The 20,710-nt window shown below is 27.4% G+C and overlaps 1 protein-coding gene across 3 annotated transcripts in view; it reads right to left on the bottom strand.

Annotated features, from left to right (window-relative positions):
- Positions 1-5,955: 5,955 nt before the first annotated feature.
- Positions 5,956-20,710, bottom strand: part of LOC107436980 (N-acetylneuraminate (7)9-O-acetyltransferase) — a 56,379-nt gene continuing 41,624 nt past the window's right edge. The window contains exons 12-18 of one of the 3 annotated variants that reach the window (XM_043042143.2): positions 19,200-19,356; positions 15,846-15,925; positions 11,462-11,566; positions 11,241-11,381; positions 10,984-11,061; positions 7,637-7,729; positions 5,956-6,051 (exon numbers count right to left, since the gene is read on the bottom strand). In XM_043042143.2, coding sequence (XP_042898077.1) covers positions 5,980-6,051; positions 7,637-7,729; positions 10,984-11,061; positions 11,241-11,381; positions 11,462-11,566; positions 15,846-15,925; positions 19,200-19,356 — 726 coding nt within the window. In that variant the 3' untranslated portion in view covers positions 5,956-5,979. Of the gene's footprint in view, positions 6,281-7,636; positions 7,730-10,983; positions 11,062-11,240; positions 11,382-11,461; positions 11,567-15,845; positions 15,926-19,199; positions 19,357-20,710 lie in introns of all 3 variants that reach the window. The other 2 variants (XM_016048829.4, XM_043042142.2) reach the window with 2 other exon arrangements.

The following is a 20,710-nucleotide window of genomic DNA, read 5'->3' on the forward strand; positions in this document are numbered from 1 at the left end:
TCATTACAGTTGGCACAAAAAATTTATACAATTAACTTTGCACAAAAGCACACACACAAAAATAAAAAAGAAACTTACTTCAAATACAAGAAGTATTTGCATTTTAATAAATTTCAAAGTAAATAAGAGGTAATAAGTTGCACAATATCAACTTAAACACACTACAGCAGCTTTATTATGAGTAACAAGAACAGCTTTATTATGAGTTAAGTAACATGACTAGGAAAATATATTATATGACTTCACATATTAGAAAATAATAATTTTTAAACCATTAGGGCATTAACAAAAATTGCATTATTCTGAAAAATGATTGATCTAGAGGTTAAATTTTTGCAAACTAACTTGCAATCTTAAATGATTCAAAGAGCACATATAGATAATTAAATTTGTGCTTACAATAAAAAAAAATACAAAACTGCATTTGTAATAAATATACATACCTTTTTTACAAATACAGATTGATATCTTTAACTATTAAAAATTGTAATAAGCATATCCTATTTTTTCTTTTTCTTTTGAGCCATGAATCTGATTATTTAATCAAATGCGTCATGCCAGTGTTAAAAGGAAAATCATGATGAAACATTTTTAATTTTGCATAATGTACATGAGAAAATGATCAATGTCCAAAGTGAACTTAAATTATCCAAAAATAGCTAAATTATATTCTAATTCTAGTTTTCTCCTAAATATTTAAAACTGTATTTGTAAATAAAATAAGTAACTCTGTTATCAATTTTTTTAATATTAATAAATGCTAAAAGACAAAACATATGAACCAGTTTTAGATTATTCCTTGTTGAAGGACATAGTAAGTCTACTTAATGGAGTCTAAAAAGATATATTCCATTAGAAAAGCCAGCAAAAGGGGCATAGGTCTAAGAAATTATCTCGATGGAAATCAAATAAAAAATTAACATCAAGGTAACTGAACTATAATTCTAGAAATAAATATATATTTGAAAAACCAAATTTTACATTGAGTTTCATATTAAAATGTCCTTAGGTAGTAAGGTAATTTGTTTTTCAGTTAATTGTTCAATACATTGGTATTTATTAAATAAAATGAGAGCTTTCTTTAAAAACTAAGCTCTAGAGTCTAAATAAAATTAAAAAAGAAAAAAAAATATTTGAAGATTAAACTAATGTGGATAAAAGAAAAAAAGCTATATGAAATATGATAGATCATCCAGTTGTAAAAAAATCTTTTATAATAATGTAAAAAAAATTAGATAAAAATACATCTGATTAAAAGAATTAAATACAGTGATGACTGCAACAAAATAAATATGAGTTTCATGGAAACAAAAAATATTGTTTTCACAATATTTTTTTCATGCTATATATATTGTAAGAATGTTAGAATAGTACAAAAAATTATTATATCTATAGAATAAATAAAATTTGATTAAATATTTTATTAAAAAAGTACCATACTTTTGAACAGTCAAATCACAATTATCTATGACAAGTTAGGAAATTGTTGATAAGGTTAGTATTAGTCTATCATAACTATAATTAAAAAGAAGCAGTTTTAAAGTAAGTTCAACTACCAGCTCTAAATAATAAAAAAAATTAATTATTGATTAAAGTATATAAAAATAATTTTACACTTCAAATGTCATTTATCAAATTTTTTTTCGTCTCATTTTGAATTCTTCAATTTATAACGGTTACTAAAAATTCTGTATATACAAATACTATCATTTTGTGTTTGTTTTATAAAATCAAATTTACATAGGGTAGATTGAACTAAACACAAATATTTTATTTACTTAAACTTTAATTTCATTTATGATCTTCGCATTGCATACCCACCAACTTTTATTCTTTCCAAGAATGATTTTCTCCAAGTGGTAGAGAAATGGTGACTGAAAAATTAACTGCGTTCAGAAATACTTTTATATTATGCCAGAATTTAAACACACTATAAAACAATTATCGTGTATTTATGTGTATGTTTATTTATTCATATGTAATGGTGGCTAAAATCATTCTAAAGTAAATTTATATATCCAACAATAGCACAGAAAAGCATAAGTTTTTTTATCACTTTAAATATAAATACAAAATCTTCCTGAAAATCTGGAAGAATTGATAGGTATACAGATGTTTAAACAGTTTCACTGTATAAAACTTTAAACGCTGCTTAGCAGGACAAAAGTTTTAGAATTAAATTGCCAACATTTTGCTGGCCAACATAAAGTATTACTATTTCTCGTATAAAAGATAAATATTTTTATAATCATTAATATATGCAAATGAAATGATTAAAAAAAACACAAGTCAAAAATAATAAATCTATAAAAACTTAATAATCAATAACATGTGATTTAAACTAAAAGTAATATTATACTATATTGATAAAAATATTCATTGAACAATTTGTCCAATTCCATGAATACAATTTATTTGACAAAATTAATGATAAAAATCAATACAATAATACAACTGCATTACAATTGATACACTTTAAATCTGATAGTATAAAAATATTAGTATAGAAATAAATAATTTAAAATTAAAATATAAATTACATTAATGACAGTTTAAAAATATATCTTAAACAATATAGTAAATAATTTGATAAATAAATAAAAAAAATAAGGAGTTTTTCACATATTTTCAAAAGAAACTGTTAATGCATTAGTGAGAAAACTATAAGAATTAAAATCTGCTAATTCCAAGTTCATTATTTACATCTGAGTGATTTACAAAGATAAATTTAAAAATATATAAATAAGAACATTTTAATACAAGGTCAGTTTTTGACCTTCAAATGATGCTTTCAGTGATTGTCCTAAATTATAAATGTATTAAAAAAATATTTTTTTTTTTAAAACAAAAAATTCAATTCAATATTTAAAAGAAATATTCAATAATTTTTAATAAGCATGTATCATTTTCGCATCATTATCATATTATCCGGCAGAAGCGACGCACTATATAAGTGCTGCACCTTGATAAATACGGAAAATAAAAAAATTTTATCAAACGCTCTGTTCTGGTATTGAACAGCAGGGTTGCCAACATTTAAACAACAATAAGAGCAGCATTTCGTTCATTTTTTGGAGCACTTTTTAAACTCAAGCGGAATAATTAAGTAGCAAAATAATTATGCATTAAGTGACACTCAAAGCAATTTCGAAAGGAGATTTTTAAATTATGTCAATATGAATCACAAAAATACGAATAGTGATAACTTTAACTGTTGAACATCAGAAATACAATAAGCAATGTTTGATTTCAAAATTGTGTAGATGAGAATCACAATATTCAATTTTTAAATTACTAAAATCACAGTGTTGTTGGATTTTAAAATCTCATTAGTTCAAAGCATATTGCTTTACTTTTAAAAATGTAAGAAAACAAAACAATATAATATCACGAGAAACACACACAGCGATTTGAAAAAGTTTGAGATATCCATATCAAAAATGAAATGAATATACAAAAATTAAGATAATCAGAAAGAACTTTTGCCATGGAAGATCTTTAGCACAGCAAATTAAAATCTTCCAAGTGAAGACCGATTATATTGTGCAAACCTAAAGATAAAAATTTGTTTTTATTAACTCATCAAAATGGGGTGGTCATAGATAAGAGAAAGCTGAAATTTCTTTGAAGAGGCCCCATTTTAAGTTTTTTTTAAAAAATTTTATCAGTGGTAAATCAAGCAATGAGATCAAATCATGCATGACACTCTCCTTACAATGGGGAGCATTGTACAGAATTTCTAGAGCTAAGCTAGTTCCATTTTAGACAGCTTTGCCATTCGGAGGAAAATTTAGTTTTTCATTAAAATATGGATTTTTTTCACTGAAAGTTGCAAGAAGTATGTTGGTTCACACTTTGTCGCAGCTGTATCATCCTTAAAACTTGGATTTTTTTTTGTTTTCAATAATTTCGTTTTACTCTTTAGATATCTTTTTATAAAAACAATGCTTTTATTTTTCACCTCAAATGTCAACAAGTTATTTTAAAGAAACATATCCAAATTAGCAGAGAAAATTATACATTCAGTGTATTGGGTGGAATTTCAAAATTTGCGGAGAAACACTGCTCAATGTGGAGAAGTTGGCAACCCTGAAAAGGAGAATTCCTAAATATTCAGTATTCAGTGATGTGACCGAAATATTATTTTGCACAAATAGCTGCCATTTTGAAAAAAAAAATTTCTTTATAAATCTTACATAGCACTGAAGTGACACGAACTACAATAAAATTTTTGTTGTACTTTGTTTAAATTGACTACTAAAAATAATTATAAACAGTAAGAGAGCCTAAAAGCAGTATAAAATAGTTTACACTTTAGCAATTTTATATCTATTTTTTTTATAAATAATCAGATTAAAATTATTTATAAACAATTGGATTAAAAACAAATGATGATTTTGTATACTATATACACATTTAAATTCATTAAATCATATCAATATGTCATTTTTAGAGTAAATTTTTAATTATCACAGAATTGTTTCTCTCCAAATAATAATTAAAAAAAGAAAAAAAGAATTGTTAAGATTTTTAGCTTAAAGGTTTAGCATGATTATATTGTATATTACAACATAAATGAAAATCTAAATAAATTTTTCCTTTACTTAAAAATATAATTTTCAAATATTTTAGCAAACTGAAACATTTAGAAAAAAAAGTATTGGTTATAATCAGTTGTAAAGCCTTTTTCAATGCTATTACAAATGCAAATAATACTATTTTAAAACATAATTGCAAGCATCAAACAAAATTGTTTCTATTATTGTTCTAACTTAATAGTGCTAATTTATGGCCGAGTTAAAAAATAGAGGAATAGAGTGATACAAGTTTTGCATGATAATGTGCCTTACTAAAAATATTTTTAATTTTACAAAACCAGACTATTATGTTAAGCTCAAAATTTAACATAGAATGATAAACAAATAGAATAACTTCAGTAGAGATGACACTCCTTAGTTTTATTAATTACTAATAGAATTTGACCAAATTTTCATCCTAGATGCAGGCAAATAAATGAGTTATCAATATGTGTCTTGGTAAAATCATAATGCATGAATTTTAGGAAGTCTACAATTTTTTCAAAAGCTTTTTAACCTTACCAAAAATTCTTATAAAATCATGTTTTTTTCCTTTAGGTTTACAATTACTAGATCTTTCATTCAGAATGTTTCATATCTATTTTTATTTAATATCAAGCATTAAAGAATGAAATGTTTTAAAAACTAGTCTCCAAAAGAAAAGCTTAATTAGTAATTATTAGTAAAATGTCAAACAATAATCTTATTACTTATAAAGTAATTGAAGTTATTGTTTTTTCTTTTTAAATATTCTTTAATGCTACAATTCTCTAAAATTGTTACTTGACATTCAGAAATTAGTTTTAATTTGTTTTCATGTGGTGCAGTTTAACACTTCTGTTATAACACAGAACATGACGGAAAGACTCACAAAGTAATAATTTACAAAGCAATTTTTTTTTATAATTAACTAATGAAAAATTATAAAATAATTTTTATTTTTAGCCCATATTTACTGTTTTGCAACATTTTAAACACAGCATGGGAATTATATACTTTTATTTTCCAAAAAAAGTGGAACATCTCTATTTGAATTGCCCTGCATAACTTCCAAAAAATTATAGTTAAAATAACATCTGATAACTAACAAAATAATTTTACAATAAAATATTAATATTTGATAAATAGTTATATAATACTTTCCTAATTAAATTGAAAGAGAAATAATTTTAGAATATACAAGTAAGTTTTTGATTATGGAATACAAAGAAATAAATACTAAGCAGAATCTAAGGTATAATGTCAACTAGTAGTAAAAAATATTTTTCTTTCTTCTAATTAGTCGATTGGGAAAATAATATATTTTACAAGATAAAACAAACCATATTTGATCATACACTTATATGATAAGTACTACTAAGCTTATTCATACAATAAATTTACAATGAGGAACATTGAGTTCTTATAAATGTATGAAAGTCCGATGGTAGAAGAATGGAATATTAAGCTCACTAAAACATTCCATCATGTATTCCTATAGGTACAAGAAGTAAACAAAAAAAAGTTACATTTCTAGTTAAATATTTCCAGTCATTAGGCACAGCATATTTCACTAAAATGTCAGTTAAACAATGGATTTCATGAGCTACACAAACAAAAATAAAAGATGTTACTAAAGCATTCAATACAGGGTACCCAGGAACTAACACTAAAATTCCATGTGTGTCAGCAGAGAGCCATATGTGATATTGGGCAATGAATAACTAAAATGGAAAAATTTAAAAATCTTACTTTCAAATCAAAACAGAGAAAATACACTAAAGTGTAGATGAATTATACAATTATTTTACACAGGCTAGATCTCTTATTTACGCAGAGCTGTGGAGTCAGATGAAATATTTAACTCAAACTCCACTTTCTTGAGAGCTTGAAAAGGACGTGAAGGGGAGTTAAAATTGATAAAAACATGCATATGTAATATTTGAAAAGCTCCGAGAAATTTTCATAAGATAAAAAAACTTGTACTAACTAGTAACATTTATGTTTCTTGTTTTTGTCCCTTATGCCAATATGGTTAAATAACTACTGCACTTAAACTCACATTTAATTCACTAACTATTAGCATTCAGGTAGGGTTAGTTAAGTTAATAAATTTTGCCTATTAGTCACAAAAACTATAGTAAAATTAACTAAGTAAATTTGTGCTATGTATGTTTAATTTAAGTACAAGCAGTAAAGAAATAATACTTCTCATTAATAAAAGTAATGTAAGGAATAGGTTAATATTGAAGATAACAAAAATAACATGCTGTAATAATAAAGTTAACACAACGAACTAATTTACAATTCAAATGATCAAAAACTTAAGCCCATGTAGAAAAATGAAGATTGCTTGAGAAAAACTGTTGAAACTATAGAAGAGTGTTGCCAATTTTGAACTTCGAACTTTAGTGCAACAAAAGAGAATAAAAATAAATTTTAAAAAACTTAACATGTCAATACTCTCAAGGCAGAAGTTTCAAGTTCCTTAACTCGACATCCAATTGAAAACACTCCAGAGATGCTTAAGAATAGCAGAATTTTAAAGATCTACATGACAGTCGGTCCGTAAAAAAAAAAATCTGGTCATATTTTTTTAATCCTCTTTTGCACAAATTACGGTTTTGAAAACGAAACAGTGAAATCCTGTAATCTGACAGGGTGTTCAATTCTCTTTCCTGCCAATTCCCTGTTTTGTGGTAAAATACATTTTTCGCTGACAATTTCCGGACTTTTTTTTCAAATCTCATTCTCCTGACAATCACCGATTTCCCGGTGTATGCAAACCCTGAAGAATTGTTGTAAAAGTAAAGTTTTCAACCTTCAAATTTGCTTCCCAAAATTTATGAAAATTTCACAAGGGCACAAAAGGCTCATTGTTCGAATGCTTGGATCATAATATTTCAAAATTTATTCATATTAAAAATGGAAATTTTATAGATCTACAACATATAAAGGGAAAGTTTTAGCAAAAGGAAGAATTAACATGATACTCCATTATAACTGTCACCCAGTAAAATATTAATATTAAATTTCCCTCATAAAACAATGTGTAATTAAAATAAATTGTCAATACATACTTCAAGGGAAATATTTCCAAACCAGGCAAAAAACGTACTGTATTTTGTACGCAAGTAGCCGCCAACATTTCTTAAAGTGAGATAAGATAGTATCTGAAAATATAAAGAAGAAATTATTTTATTATCAGTATTGGTAAAAAAATCAGTAGCCAATGAGAAAAAATGGATTACATAAAAAATTTTGTTACACAAGTAGATACTAAAAGCAATTGTTCTGCTTTTACAATACTTAATTATAAACAGGAAAAGTCTAGTTAAAATATTATTTATAAATACAGTAAAAGTTCGACAATCCAGAATGTGCAGGAATTAAGCTAATTCTGAATATATGAAAATTCTGGATACTTAAGCACTGAAAATCTGAATTTATAAAGTATTGCCCCATTTTCAGGTAAAATTGTTGTTTCCAAATAAATAAAAAAATACTTGTAAAAATATAACAAAGATAAAAGAGGATAAAATAAAATAGTTGTCCATAAAAATTAAAAATAAATAAATTGAAAAACGCAACAGAGGAACATAAAAAAACTTAATTAGCACCTCTTTTTATTATTTAATTCCGTAATACTCAGTGCTTTACATCTTTGTTTCTTAAAGGTTAATAACAAAAGAAAAAAAAACTTAAACTGAAAGAAACACAAAAGGAAACTAAAGAAAAAAGGTATATCAGAATTGCTGCTTATACAAAATAAAGATATATAAATAAGTCTTAATTAAGAGGAATAAAAAAACAAAAGAGAAACAGAATAAATAGATCATTCCTTAAACAAAATATTAAAGCTGAAAAATATCATTTTCCCATATTATTGTATTTTAAGGAAAAAGTGTATCAGAAGTGCTCATTAAAACGCAGCACCATAGTAAAAATGTCAATAGAAACAAAAATTTAAAAATAGGAAAGGATAAAATTTTTTTCTCAATTCTTAAAAAGCTTCAAAGCAGAAAATTTCATTTTTTCCTCATTACCATGATGATAAAAAAGCTTATTATTATTACAGAATAAATATGTTGATAAAACAAGCTCATAAAAAAAAACAATAGTTAATTCTCGAAACAAAACTTAACTCTGGAAATCTGTTTTTCAGTTACAACATTTTCATGAAAAAGTGGAAAAGTTTCATGAATTCTAAGTTCTTTGGCTTCCGATTCTGAATCACTTTCTTTTTCTTCAAATTTTCATTCAATTCCTATCCTTCATTTCACTTATCTTTACACTCTTTAAATCTGCCTCTTGAATTTCGTACATTTAAAATAATTTGCTTTGATATTTTAAAATTATTCATACCACCATTTGCTTGATTGTTATCATAAACAATTTGCCTTGAAATGAGTGATAATTCCATCAAAAAATCCTATAATAATTGATTGAAAAATCCCCTCATAACTTAATTGCAGCTATGGGTGAGCATCATAATAATCTTTATCAACAATAAAGCATAATTGCAAGTTTTTATGCAATTTGAGAACATGTTGAGCCAAAAATTATTAATTCTCTGTTGTTTAGTACACTTCAGTTTTGATACATTTTGTGTCTCAGCACACTCATCTTTTAGCTGGCTTTTCACCCATTCTGCAGTAATTGAAGATCTCCAGTTTTTCTGACAAAAGATTAGTAGCAATTTTATCAGTCTTAGATTAAATATATTTTCTAACAAAGTTACTACAGGGTTGAAAAAAGAAACTGATTTTATCAAAACAAAGGCCACAGAAGATTGCACTTGTAACTTTTTAATATACTCAATGAGAAATTTTTCATGTATGTTTAAAAAATTGTCCTTCAGATGCTTTGGAACAAAGCATCTGAAGGACAATCTGAACACAAAGCAGAGACACCAATATAATTTTTTTTAGATGAAAGAAAACTTTTAGTATTTTCAACGTACACATTCAAAACATTCTCTTCTTTTAATGCCTTTTTACCCACAAAACTTTTCAAAAGTTTCGATGTCAGATTTGTTAAACTATACAAAAGAAATAGGATGAGGGGCAAATGAGTCTGGTATTTATGTAAGAAATTTTCAAATTCATTTGCAATAGAGTGAAAAATTAATTAATAACTCTTTAAATAGTTTTGCAGCTCTGGCTTGTAAGAGCATATTTCTTTTTCTCTGCCAACTGAACAATAACTTTTATATGTGGAAAGATTCTCAAGTATTTTTCAGTTACTTGGGAATTTTCCAATCACCTGATAGCACAAAATTTCTAACTCCAATTTAATTTTTGGAAAGTCTTTAGAGTTTGTGTATAATAAGGAAACATTGTTAACTTGGCTTTCTTCACTTCAGTTTGGAGAATGATTGTTCGAAGTCGCCGATCAGGTGCATATTTAGTGCGAAATGTTCATGTTGTTATATACAACTTAAAATTCCAGTAGCACGTAAAAATGCAAAGATGTTAGGATGGTGATTTTTATCTAACAAGTCTTTTGCATATAAAATCGTGCTTCCAGAAAAGGTAAGGCGTTGTTGGTTAAAACATGGGCATGCGATTAAAATATGATGAATTGAAAGAGAAACGTCACAATTATCGCATCGAGGAGGCGGTTCTCTGGACAGCAAGTGAAGATGAGTCAGCTGAGTATTTTATTTTATTTTATAACCGTCGTTGAACAGCCGACCCAATTTCATGGGTTTACGACTACTAATGTTCAACTCCGTAGCCTTGTAATTTTGAACCAATCCAGAAGACAAGGAAACTCCTGGATCAGTACCCCCAGAGGTATTGATTTGTTGTGGGAACATGGAGGACTTTGAGACTCGACAGATTTAACGTGCATCAGTCACCATTTACTACACGGGGAGTCTTCGGCCGGCGAGGATCGAACCCACGATCTCTTGGACATGGGCAAAGCACCCTACCGACCAGGCTATCCCGGCCTTAGTCAGCCGAGTATGTCCTATACGTAGGCAGGTGAGCTTGACATCTGCTCTGCGCAATTGCAACACCGGCCAAGGCTCTAGCGTGGATTTAATTGTGTGCAGTTTGTTTTCAATTTGTAAATCCCAGTGTTGCTGCCACAAAGACATAGTAAACTGTCGTACATAATTCTTCATGTCAGAAATGGGGATTTTTGAATAAAATTAAAGAGTTCATTCAATGATAATTGATCAGTATTTGAATATGACCAATTGATACATTAATAGATTTTCAAACACATCAACTGGTCATATGCAAAAAAATAGAAAACATAAATAAATAATTATCTGTAAGTTTCGATCATTTGAGCTTTTTGATTAGTCGAATTTCGGATAGTCGGGCTTTTACTGAACTACATTACACAATGCTTGTAAAATTACATAATTAACAAATAATCAGAACTATATTTAATAATACTAAATAATACTTACAGGTACAAATGATATGTAAGGGTGAATTTCATTACATTCCATTTTGTTTCGGCAAAGAAAAGCAAACATGGCATAAATCTAAGTTATAGATATGTATTAAAATTAATAACTTGGAAAACAAAATACAATGCTCAATTTTACTAAATAGTTTTCAAAATTATTTTTATTAAAACACTTAAAATAATTCAGAAGGAGTAAATATATTTCTTTTGCAAAGTTTTTTTATATTATAAGCAAGAGAAGAATGATTCTCATACTGAAATGCCAAGGAGTGCTGCAGAAGCAGCTGACAAAGAAATGCCTCTCGAAAACAGGTTTCCACGGTTTTTGTCATCAATTATATGGTTTTGTTTCAAAGAATGTAGACCAAATGCAAATAACATTCCAGCAGCAACGCTCTAGAAAAGAAAAGCTAATTAGAGAAATGGAAAAAAAAGAGGAAATAAAATACTGATTTATGAAACAATTATCAACTAACATAACGATCAATTTTCCATCTAAACCACCATTCCTTAATGGAGTCATCAGTTGTTACAAACAAAGCTTTCCAAGGGCGTGTAACAAATATTTTTTCAAAGAAAACCTAAAATAGAAACAGAAATATAAGTTTCTTCAAACTATCCAATTGATTCTTTCTGAAAAAGAAGGCCAACTATTAGTGCAATTTTTGACCAGGACTGAAAGTTTATACATTCTAAGACCACAAAACCTAGAAAAACTAAGCAAAAACAGGAAAAAAAATTCATTCAAATATGTTTTTAGGAAAAAGTAAAATATCTATTACTATCATGATTTCTTACCTGAGAAAAAATAAATAGTGATGAATAGTTATAATTAAGAATAGTAAGAGCTTATTTTACTCCTCCAGAAAACCTTCAAGAATTGAAATAGATATATAACCAGTTTTTTTTTAAAAAACTTAATACAGTAGAGAACCAATTAATCGGGATGCTCGGGACCATTGCTATCCCGGATGTCTGAATTTCCCGGTTTTCTGGATCGGCCAAAAGTGCCGTTAATCAGAATGGAAACAATATTTTAAAAAGGCACTAACATAAGTATTAAAACCTGGAAGAGACAGGATATTATAAGATAAACGGAATTAAAAAAAAAAAAAACTTAGTGATAAAATTTATGAATAAAAAGAATTAATTTATTAATTACGAAATTTNATCATCTTTATAAAATAATCGCCTGCTTTTATTAACAAATAATTATATGCTTAAATTAATAAACAATCTTCTCCTTTTATTTTATTTTTTTATTAAAAGGCTATTTTTAACGAAAGCAGATGTGATTGCACATCAAGAAAAACTTGTTAATGATATCGCATTTCTAAGAAATCAGAATTTATTCAACAAAAAAATATTGTTTTGCTAATTGATGTCAAATATATGAATATAACTGGTGATTAAATAATGCATTATCCGAAATAATAAAACAATTCACCATAATAGATAACAAAACTGAGTAACTGAAGTGGATGATTTAAAATAAATCTCACATTTCACCTTTAAAATCAATACTCTTAGCCAGATGTTTCAAGTTCCTTAACTCAAACATTCATTGCTATGCTTGTGCAATGCATTTTCCCCACCCCCTCGTAAATCAAAGAGAAAACGAAATCAGCTTGCCACTCCTTAAAGTTTGATTGATGGCAGCTTATCAGAAAAAGAAAATAAACACAGGAGAAAATAAAACATTTGTCCCTTCCCTGCCCCCTCTGGATCTTAGGATCTTCAAGGTCAGGGGAAGAATTGAAGTTCCTCTGGGCAAAATGAGGAGAAGAATTCCCCCCTTTCTCTTTACTCAACTTTAAGGATGAGTCAAATTTCTGCTTTTTTAATTTTTATAATCGTTATAGTACTTTAAAATAGCGGGAAAACCAATCAAAATTCTTCCCGGCTTTCTGGTTTCCCGGTTATCTGGATACCAGATAAATGGTTCTCTACTGCATCAGTTATTTTTGGCTCAATCAGTCTTTTCCATCTCACTTTCAGACCTGCTTTTGGCACAAATAACCTTAAACATGCACAAAGAGTAAAATAGATAAAAAATTTTATTGCTAAAAGCAAGCAATATTAAGAGTTAGTACACTAATATTTTTTTAAAAGTTATCACCTTGTCATGTACCGCAGAAATATAAGAAATTTAGATAAATAATTCTATTTTTTAAAAAATTTCGGGGTTCAGAGAGAGAGACACTAAAGAAATACTTTAATTTCTTGATACAATTTGTTTTAAAGTTTCTAAAAAAGTTTTGCTAAAATGTTGTCAAATCTTGCTAGCTTGAATCTCAGTTTCACAAATGTTTAAAAAATTAGAAGAAAAAAAAATTCTCTTAAAATTTCCTAAGTACTTAATGGTGAAAAATACCTTGTTTTAACGAAACTTTTTTACTCTTCTTTTGATAACTTGACTTTTTGACAACAAATACAATTAAAAAAAATCAAGAACACAAATTTTTAAAAAATAGAAAAGCTTTCCAAAAATACGCTAGGAAAACCCTGTATAGTCTTTAAAATTATGAGATGTAATGACTACAAACAACACAATGAGAACGAAACTGTTATTAACCTGTTTAAAATTCCGGTTTATTGTTTCCTCATTTCTTTCTTTTCAGTCAGTTGCAATGCATATGCAGTGACAACCCATTCTTTCTATTGTCACAAGATGTTCCTAAGATGCTAGAGGGGTTGCTGTGGTTTTGAATTGTTTGAAAAATGTTAGTTAAAAGATATTGATCCTGCTGGGTGGGTGGCTTTGAAAAAGAATGCATAATTTCTAATCTGAATTGCTTCAACAAGATGTGAATGAAATAACAAACAAAAGCATGCTTGCACTGTCTCATATTTAAGCTATCCAGTGCTGCTCTTGAAAAAGTTATAAATCATTCTAAAAGAACATTGGTAGGAAATGAGATTTTCTGAGTCACGTGTTTAAAATGGCTGACAAATGAAAATTGAATACATTTACTGTAATTTGAAATATGTAATTTAAAGCGTTATCCATTTAGGAACAGTAATCGAAAAAATATCTAATTCTTTTTCTCAAGTAACCAACTATAGACTAATTTTTTTTTAAAAATAATATTTTCTTCTGCATAATGTTTGCTATAAAAAAAGATTTTTTTCAGAAAAAGGTATACTTAAAACTTATCTCTATTCTACTATTAACAACATGTGATTTTTGATAACTTGAATTTTTTTTTCTCTACCTTCAATGTCAAGATATCTAAGTTTGGTTGGAATTAAAAGTAATGGAACCTTTTTATAAAATTTAGAATAATGCAAATTTGATTACAAATACATGGATTATTATGTTAAATTATGAATTATTTCATGAGCAGAATTATTATGTTTGATTTTTCAAATTATTCAATTTAAATTTTAAATAAATATTTTTTTTCATATTTTCTTTATTACTTATCTGGTTTATTCATTTATTATTTTATTAATATAGGAGAAAGTCAAAAAATAATTTTAAAAAGGATAGCCTCAGATTTAAAGAAGGCACATAAAGAAAAAAATAGATTTAAAAAAGATAGAGTAAGATACATTTAGTAATGGAAGTTTTAGTGTAATTTTTATAAAAGATTTAACAGTTCATAAATATTATTCTATTTCATAACCGGCAGTGAACAGCCAACCCAACTTTGAGCCCATGACTATCAACGCTCAACTCCACATCCCTGATTTTTTTAAACTTAACACAGAAAATAATGGAACTCTTGGATCAAGCATTGGGACAAATTAGTGCTTGTGAGGTCTTTTTTGATGGAGGCAAGATGCATTTGCTTTACATGTAAAGGAAAACCACAAAAACCTCCCAGGTCAGCCCATTGGCAAGGGAATTTTAACCCATTAAACATATACCACTGAGAATATTTTACATCAGCACTGTGGTCGGTGCAAGCTAGGAGCAGAATTTGTATCAACCAGCCACTGCGGGATTCGAACCTGGGTAATCTTATTGAGAGGCAAATGCTTTATCCTCTGAGCCACCGCTGCTCTAATAAATATGTTACATATTGGCTTATCTTTGAGATATCTTATTTTAGCTACTTACAAACTTACTCCTTGGTGCTACAACCCAAAACGGATCTTGACCTTCATACTCCATACTTTTCGAGTCTAAGCTTTCTTTTTATAGTTTTTCAATATCAAGATTTTAGATCTTCCTCAACATCCTTAAGCCACCACTTTCTGGGTCTTGGAACACTTTTCCTTGTTATTTTTCCCAAAAAAGACCTTTTTTAAACCTTGGTTCTCATTCATTCTTATTAAATGACCAAATCACCAAAGACTTTAAAAAATATTGCTGATTATATACTTGCCTTTATATAATTTCTTAATTTCCAGATTCTTTCTGATTCTCCAAAAATGGCTATTCTTTAGAGGTCGAAATATTTTTTGCATAATGTTTTTTTCCTAAGTTAAAAGTAATTTTCTTCACATTGTGTAATTGTTCAAGGATTTGGGATACTTAAAAATCCTATATTTCGAAAAGAAGCTGAATCTCTATAAATGCAAATATGTTTATTTATGTGAGAACAGTGGCATTTTTGAATTTAATATAGAAAATTAACAATTAGTTACACTAAATAGTTAGCCTGTTTAGAATGTGTCTTTCAAACCATATACTAAACCATATACCATGTAAAAAGAATTTTTGTTCTAACTCATTTCATAACTGTGTTTTATACACTTATTCATCACATTTTTACATTACATTAATCATTTATTTACATTATTACATTACATTTTTAGAAAATTGTAAATTTTTTTCATTAAATTTTATTAGATTTAATTACATTTTATTTTCAAGTTAGAGTGTTAAGCACAAAAAAATATAATACTCACTTCAGACATATACAGGACTGTGACGATACCAAACAGAGCAACAAACTTTAAAACCATGTAGAAGTAAAGAAGAGGATTTGCTAAATTTATTAAACATAGCCCTTAAATATATGAGCATATGAAATAGTATATAACTTAAAATTTTACAATGAATATGTGCATTAAAAAATCATTAATACAACATGAAACAATTGTTATTTTTAACTCATAAAAAACTTAAATACCAACATTAAACAATATTAAGTTTAACAACAATAACAAAGACTTCTCAAAGCAAAATTATACAATCAAACCCTTGAGCAAGTGAGCAACTCACAAACCTCAAGAACACAAATTTTTTGATACTGTGAAAGAAACTCTTAAAGCGGAATATATTTCTCCGTGGTCATTATTTTAATAAGATATTTTTTATCACGAAAATTTTTTTAATTTCTTAATAATTGATTTGAAGTGCATTCTTGAACTTCAATTTTTAAAGAATCTTAAATCATTTCTTGAAATCATAATTAGAAAGAGAAAGAGTTGCTCTATTTAAAAAGAAGTTGATTGAATAATAAATTCTCAAAATAGAAATGCATGTTGCACATAAATAATAATATCCATGAATAAGATTGGAAAGAACTTGCCAGTTCAATGATTCCAAAATAAAATGCTCTTATCTGGAAGAAGTGTCCGTGAACAATGATATTTCAGTACGTTGTGATTTTGTAAAATTTTATTTTATAATTAGCATTGAACAGCCAACCCAATTCTCAGTTCATAACAATCAATGTTCATTTTCAGAGTCTTGGAAATTCTGAATCTAATCCAGAAGGCAAGGGAACACAAACCAGAAGACAAGGGAACTCCTGGATCAAGCTTTGAGACAAACTAGCCTTTGTGTAGGACTAACCTGCATTTGTATTACATAAGGAAAACCTTCCACGGTTAGCAAAACTGTAAGGGGATTTTAACAAATGACTTATTTATCACTGAGGATATTTTAAGTCAGCACCATGGGCAGTGCAAGCTAGGAGCGGAATTAGTAATGACCAGCTAAAGTTGGAATTTAAACCAGGGTAACTTCATTGGGAGGTGAGCGATCTATCCCCAAAGCCATCGCGGCTTGTATGTAGTGATTGAGAAGAAAAAAAAACTACAAATAAATAGGATATAGCATTGGGAGATATGCAGCATCAGATAAACAGAATTTCAGCCAAATGTTAAATTAAAAAGGAAGAAGCAAAGATATTGACTTTGTTTGAAGTAACTGCTTTTTAAAGTAAATACATAATATACAAGTTTTAAAATGCTAGCACATTTATTATTTTGACTAATCTGCTCAATTTTTGACATCATAAATTTGTGATTCTAGGAAATTTTAAGTGTTTTATATGTAGCTAGTGTTTAGTGTTTTATAATAATTCGTGATATGAAGGATTGACTTTGCACAAAAGCTTATTATTACTAAATTACTTTTCTAAACTATTTAGTGGAAAATTATGTCATTAGCATAATCAATTTAACGTTCAAAACATTGATATTATTAAAATGTGAGCCTTAAATATAAGATAGTTATGGTTAGATTTAAAAAAGGTTTTAATTAAGTTATTTTATGGAAAATATATATTACGAATATAAATCTTGCATGAGAAATTGGGCATTGAACAATTATTTTAGTCTGCTTCATGAAATTAGATTAATATATTTAAAAGTAAAAACATAAATCTATAGGATTCAATGGTGCCTTAGTCTTCAGGGTAACCCCTAAATTACAGTGAAAAAGGGAGAACCGACTTTATGTTAGTAAAAAATATCTGACATATACCCACTGCAATTGAAAAGTCAATGCAGTAAAATAATTAAGACTAATCTCAATGATAATCAGTTGAATCTTTCTCTAATATATTTAGGATAATACATTTATTTCTTAAACAAATGCAACTAGTTTTAATTCATAATAATTAGCATATTTAATACATTGAATAAGTAAGTTTTATAAGATAGCTCCAAACTGAATTATTTCTTCCCAACACATTACTTTGCAATTTGGGGGTATAGTAGGGAGGACAAGTTCTATACTTTGTGAGAAAATTACTCTTAGTGACAGTAAATTTTATATTTTAATGAATGATTTTTATTTCAGTTAATTTGATTTAAACTTATTTACCATAGCATCACATACAAATATACAATTAATTTTAAATTATATCATCATATTTTCTTTACATGTAAAATGTACTTTTTAGAAACAATACTTTAAATTATGGTCAGAAGAAAAAGTTATGACTAACAAAATCAAAAATAATTTATTCAAGAGAATTCCAAAAGCTATAACACAGTAAAAACTTTTCAAACAAAAAGCTATAAATGAAAAGATACTAGAGCATCCTTTGTGTCGCATTCAATAATGTTTTAAGTTTACCGTTTTCAGCCTCACAGTATTTGTCAATGCATCTTTATTGAGGAGCACATCATAACATCTTTATTTGAGGGTAGATGCATCATATTCAGAGAGAATAATAAAAAATATTAACTTGTAAAAATTTTGTGAGCTTGATAATTTTGAAATTATCGTGAAAGGGGGGTTATTAAGTTTTTTTAATTATAGCAATTTTCATAATTGTTTTTTTAGGGGTCAACTCATACACCTGATATTTCAGATATTACTATCCCGTAATTAAAAAAAAAGAGACGGTTTACATACCGGAATATGTAATAAACAAAATTCTGAAAGCATTAGTTAATAGCTTTTTACCTATCTACAAAATATTCTGCTAAAAGGTTAGCAGTTCTGTATTATGCTAGTAATCATTTGACTATTATCAACAATATCACTTTTTTACCAGCTCCCTAGTCCATTTTTTGATATTCAAGAACTATAATCTTTTTTTAAGCAGATATCATTCCTTGATAGTAGTTATTTTTTTACCTAAAAAGTTGGTCTACTTTGAAAAACCCCTTTTCTTTCATCAGTTCTTCAGTCTATTTTTTGTTCATATTCAAGTCCTAAATTTCCCCCGTCCCAGCACTGAAGCAGATATTCTTTATATGAAAAGTTTACAAAATGATATATGTCCTGGAATATTGATTTTTGTGAAAAACTTTTAACTTGGAAAAACTTTGTACACATAGATTATTTTACCTTCTAGAAATAAAAATTCAATTTTATTAAGTACGAACTCAGGCATCAACATATAAACTATAATCAACACATTTTCTGTGTTAAAAGTAGTGGTTCAACTTAAACAATGAATGAACTTTTACATTGGAAAATATGGTAGTTAGAATTTTTAATTGACAGATGTAACACAAATTTAGCAAGTATTAAACAAAATTTATACGAATTATTTGTCACATGACAGAAATTCAAACCTTCGGCAGCAGGAGCAGTGACTTGAGGTACAGACTTGACAGTAATAAACATTACAACAAACCAAAAAGACACTAAAGGCACAAAGTAGTAGAATTGATAAGGACGGTTCATGCATAGGCAAAGCACAACTACAAGGAAGTTAAGGCGGAACAAGACCTAGAATAAAAGTTAAAAACATTGATGAGAGAAAAGTTAAAACTTTTATACTAATCTAAATTAAATGAAAAATAAAAGATAAAGGTTAATATTGTTAATATAAAAGCAAGAATTTTTGAATGAATGTAAAACTCCTAATCTAGAAAATCTACAATTAAATCAAAAGGAGAAGTATCAATCAATTCATATAAACGGAAAAATAATTTAGAACTTAAAATAAATATAAAGAAATTCAACTAAATTAATAACATTTTTCTAACCTATTACAATTTTTCATCACATTTTTTTTGGATATATATAGAAATAGTTGATGATGCAGTGCAGTACAGAATCTTTTTATCTGTAAGCAGAGATAACTTCAAAACATTTAACTAACTTTATCTGTTGATTAATTTTGTTACTTAATATGAGCAATGCACAAAATAAAAAATGAAACACTTATCTTTTGAACCAATGAATGAATTTCTGAGTAATAGCATAAAATCTTATGGTTTGAGGCAATGATCTCAAACTAATTATCATATATCGTGACTATTCAAATTCCCAAAATTTAACAAAAATTAGAGAGTTGACTTATACACCAGTAATAGCCAAACATTCATTCAGGCATAAGAACATAACAATTTCAAAAAAAGGTAAAAAAATTTGGAATTAGAAATTAATGATTTTTACATTATACACCCCTTGCAGGAAATAAAAATTAATCAGACGTGAGTGCTGGACGAAGAAATTACCTAATTGTTTCCACTTAATATGCAGCTTTTTTTTTTATAAGTACTAAATATTTTTTCTTCTTTTGTACATAGAAGAGAAATAAAAGACTGTAATTTTTATGCTGAAAAGTAGCAATTATAAAATTAAAAAGTTTTATTTAAAAGAAAAAAAAATATTAATCAATTTTTTTCTCATTAAAGCATAAAAGAATATATACATTTAAAATAATTACATATTTGTTCTTTTTCTCACTTTGCGAGTCGCCATCGCATAAAAAAATAAATAAATAAAAACATGAAATCTATGGCAATAACTAAAAAAAGATTGTTGAAATCGGACCCGTTTAAAAGAGATTAAAAGTGTTTATTTCGAGATTCTTGTTTATCAAAAATGTTTTTAAAATATCGAGATTTTAAAAAAATATTCGAAAATCAGTAACGATAACTGCCAAGAAAAAAATAAACCGATCAAAACACGGCATAGATATAGCGCAAATTGAGAGCATCAAAAAGTGATTGGTAATTGTCTAGATTAAGCAGAACAGTGTTCCCTCGCCACTTCGCGCTTCATGTTTTGCGGCTTCAGTGCTTCGCAGGTTTTTCCAAAATATTCATTGAAAAATGAAAAAATACAACCATGT

Source organism: Parasteatoda tepidariorum, chromosome X1 (assembly GCF_043381705.1).
Source record: "Parasteatoda tepidariorum isolate YZ-2023 chromosome X1, CAS_Ptep_4.0, whole genome shotgun sequence".
In the NCBI taxonomy this organism is placed as follows: domain Eukaryota; kingdom Metazoa; phylum Arthropoda; class Arachnida; order Araneae; family Theridiidae; genus Parasteatoda; species Parasteatoda tepidariorum.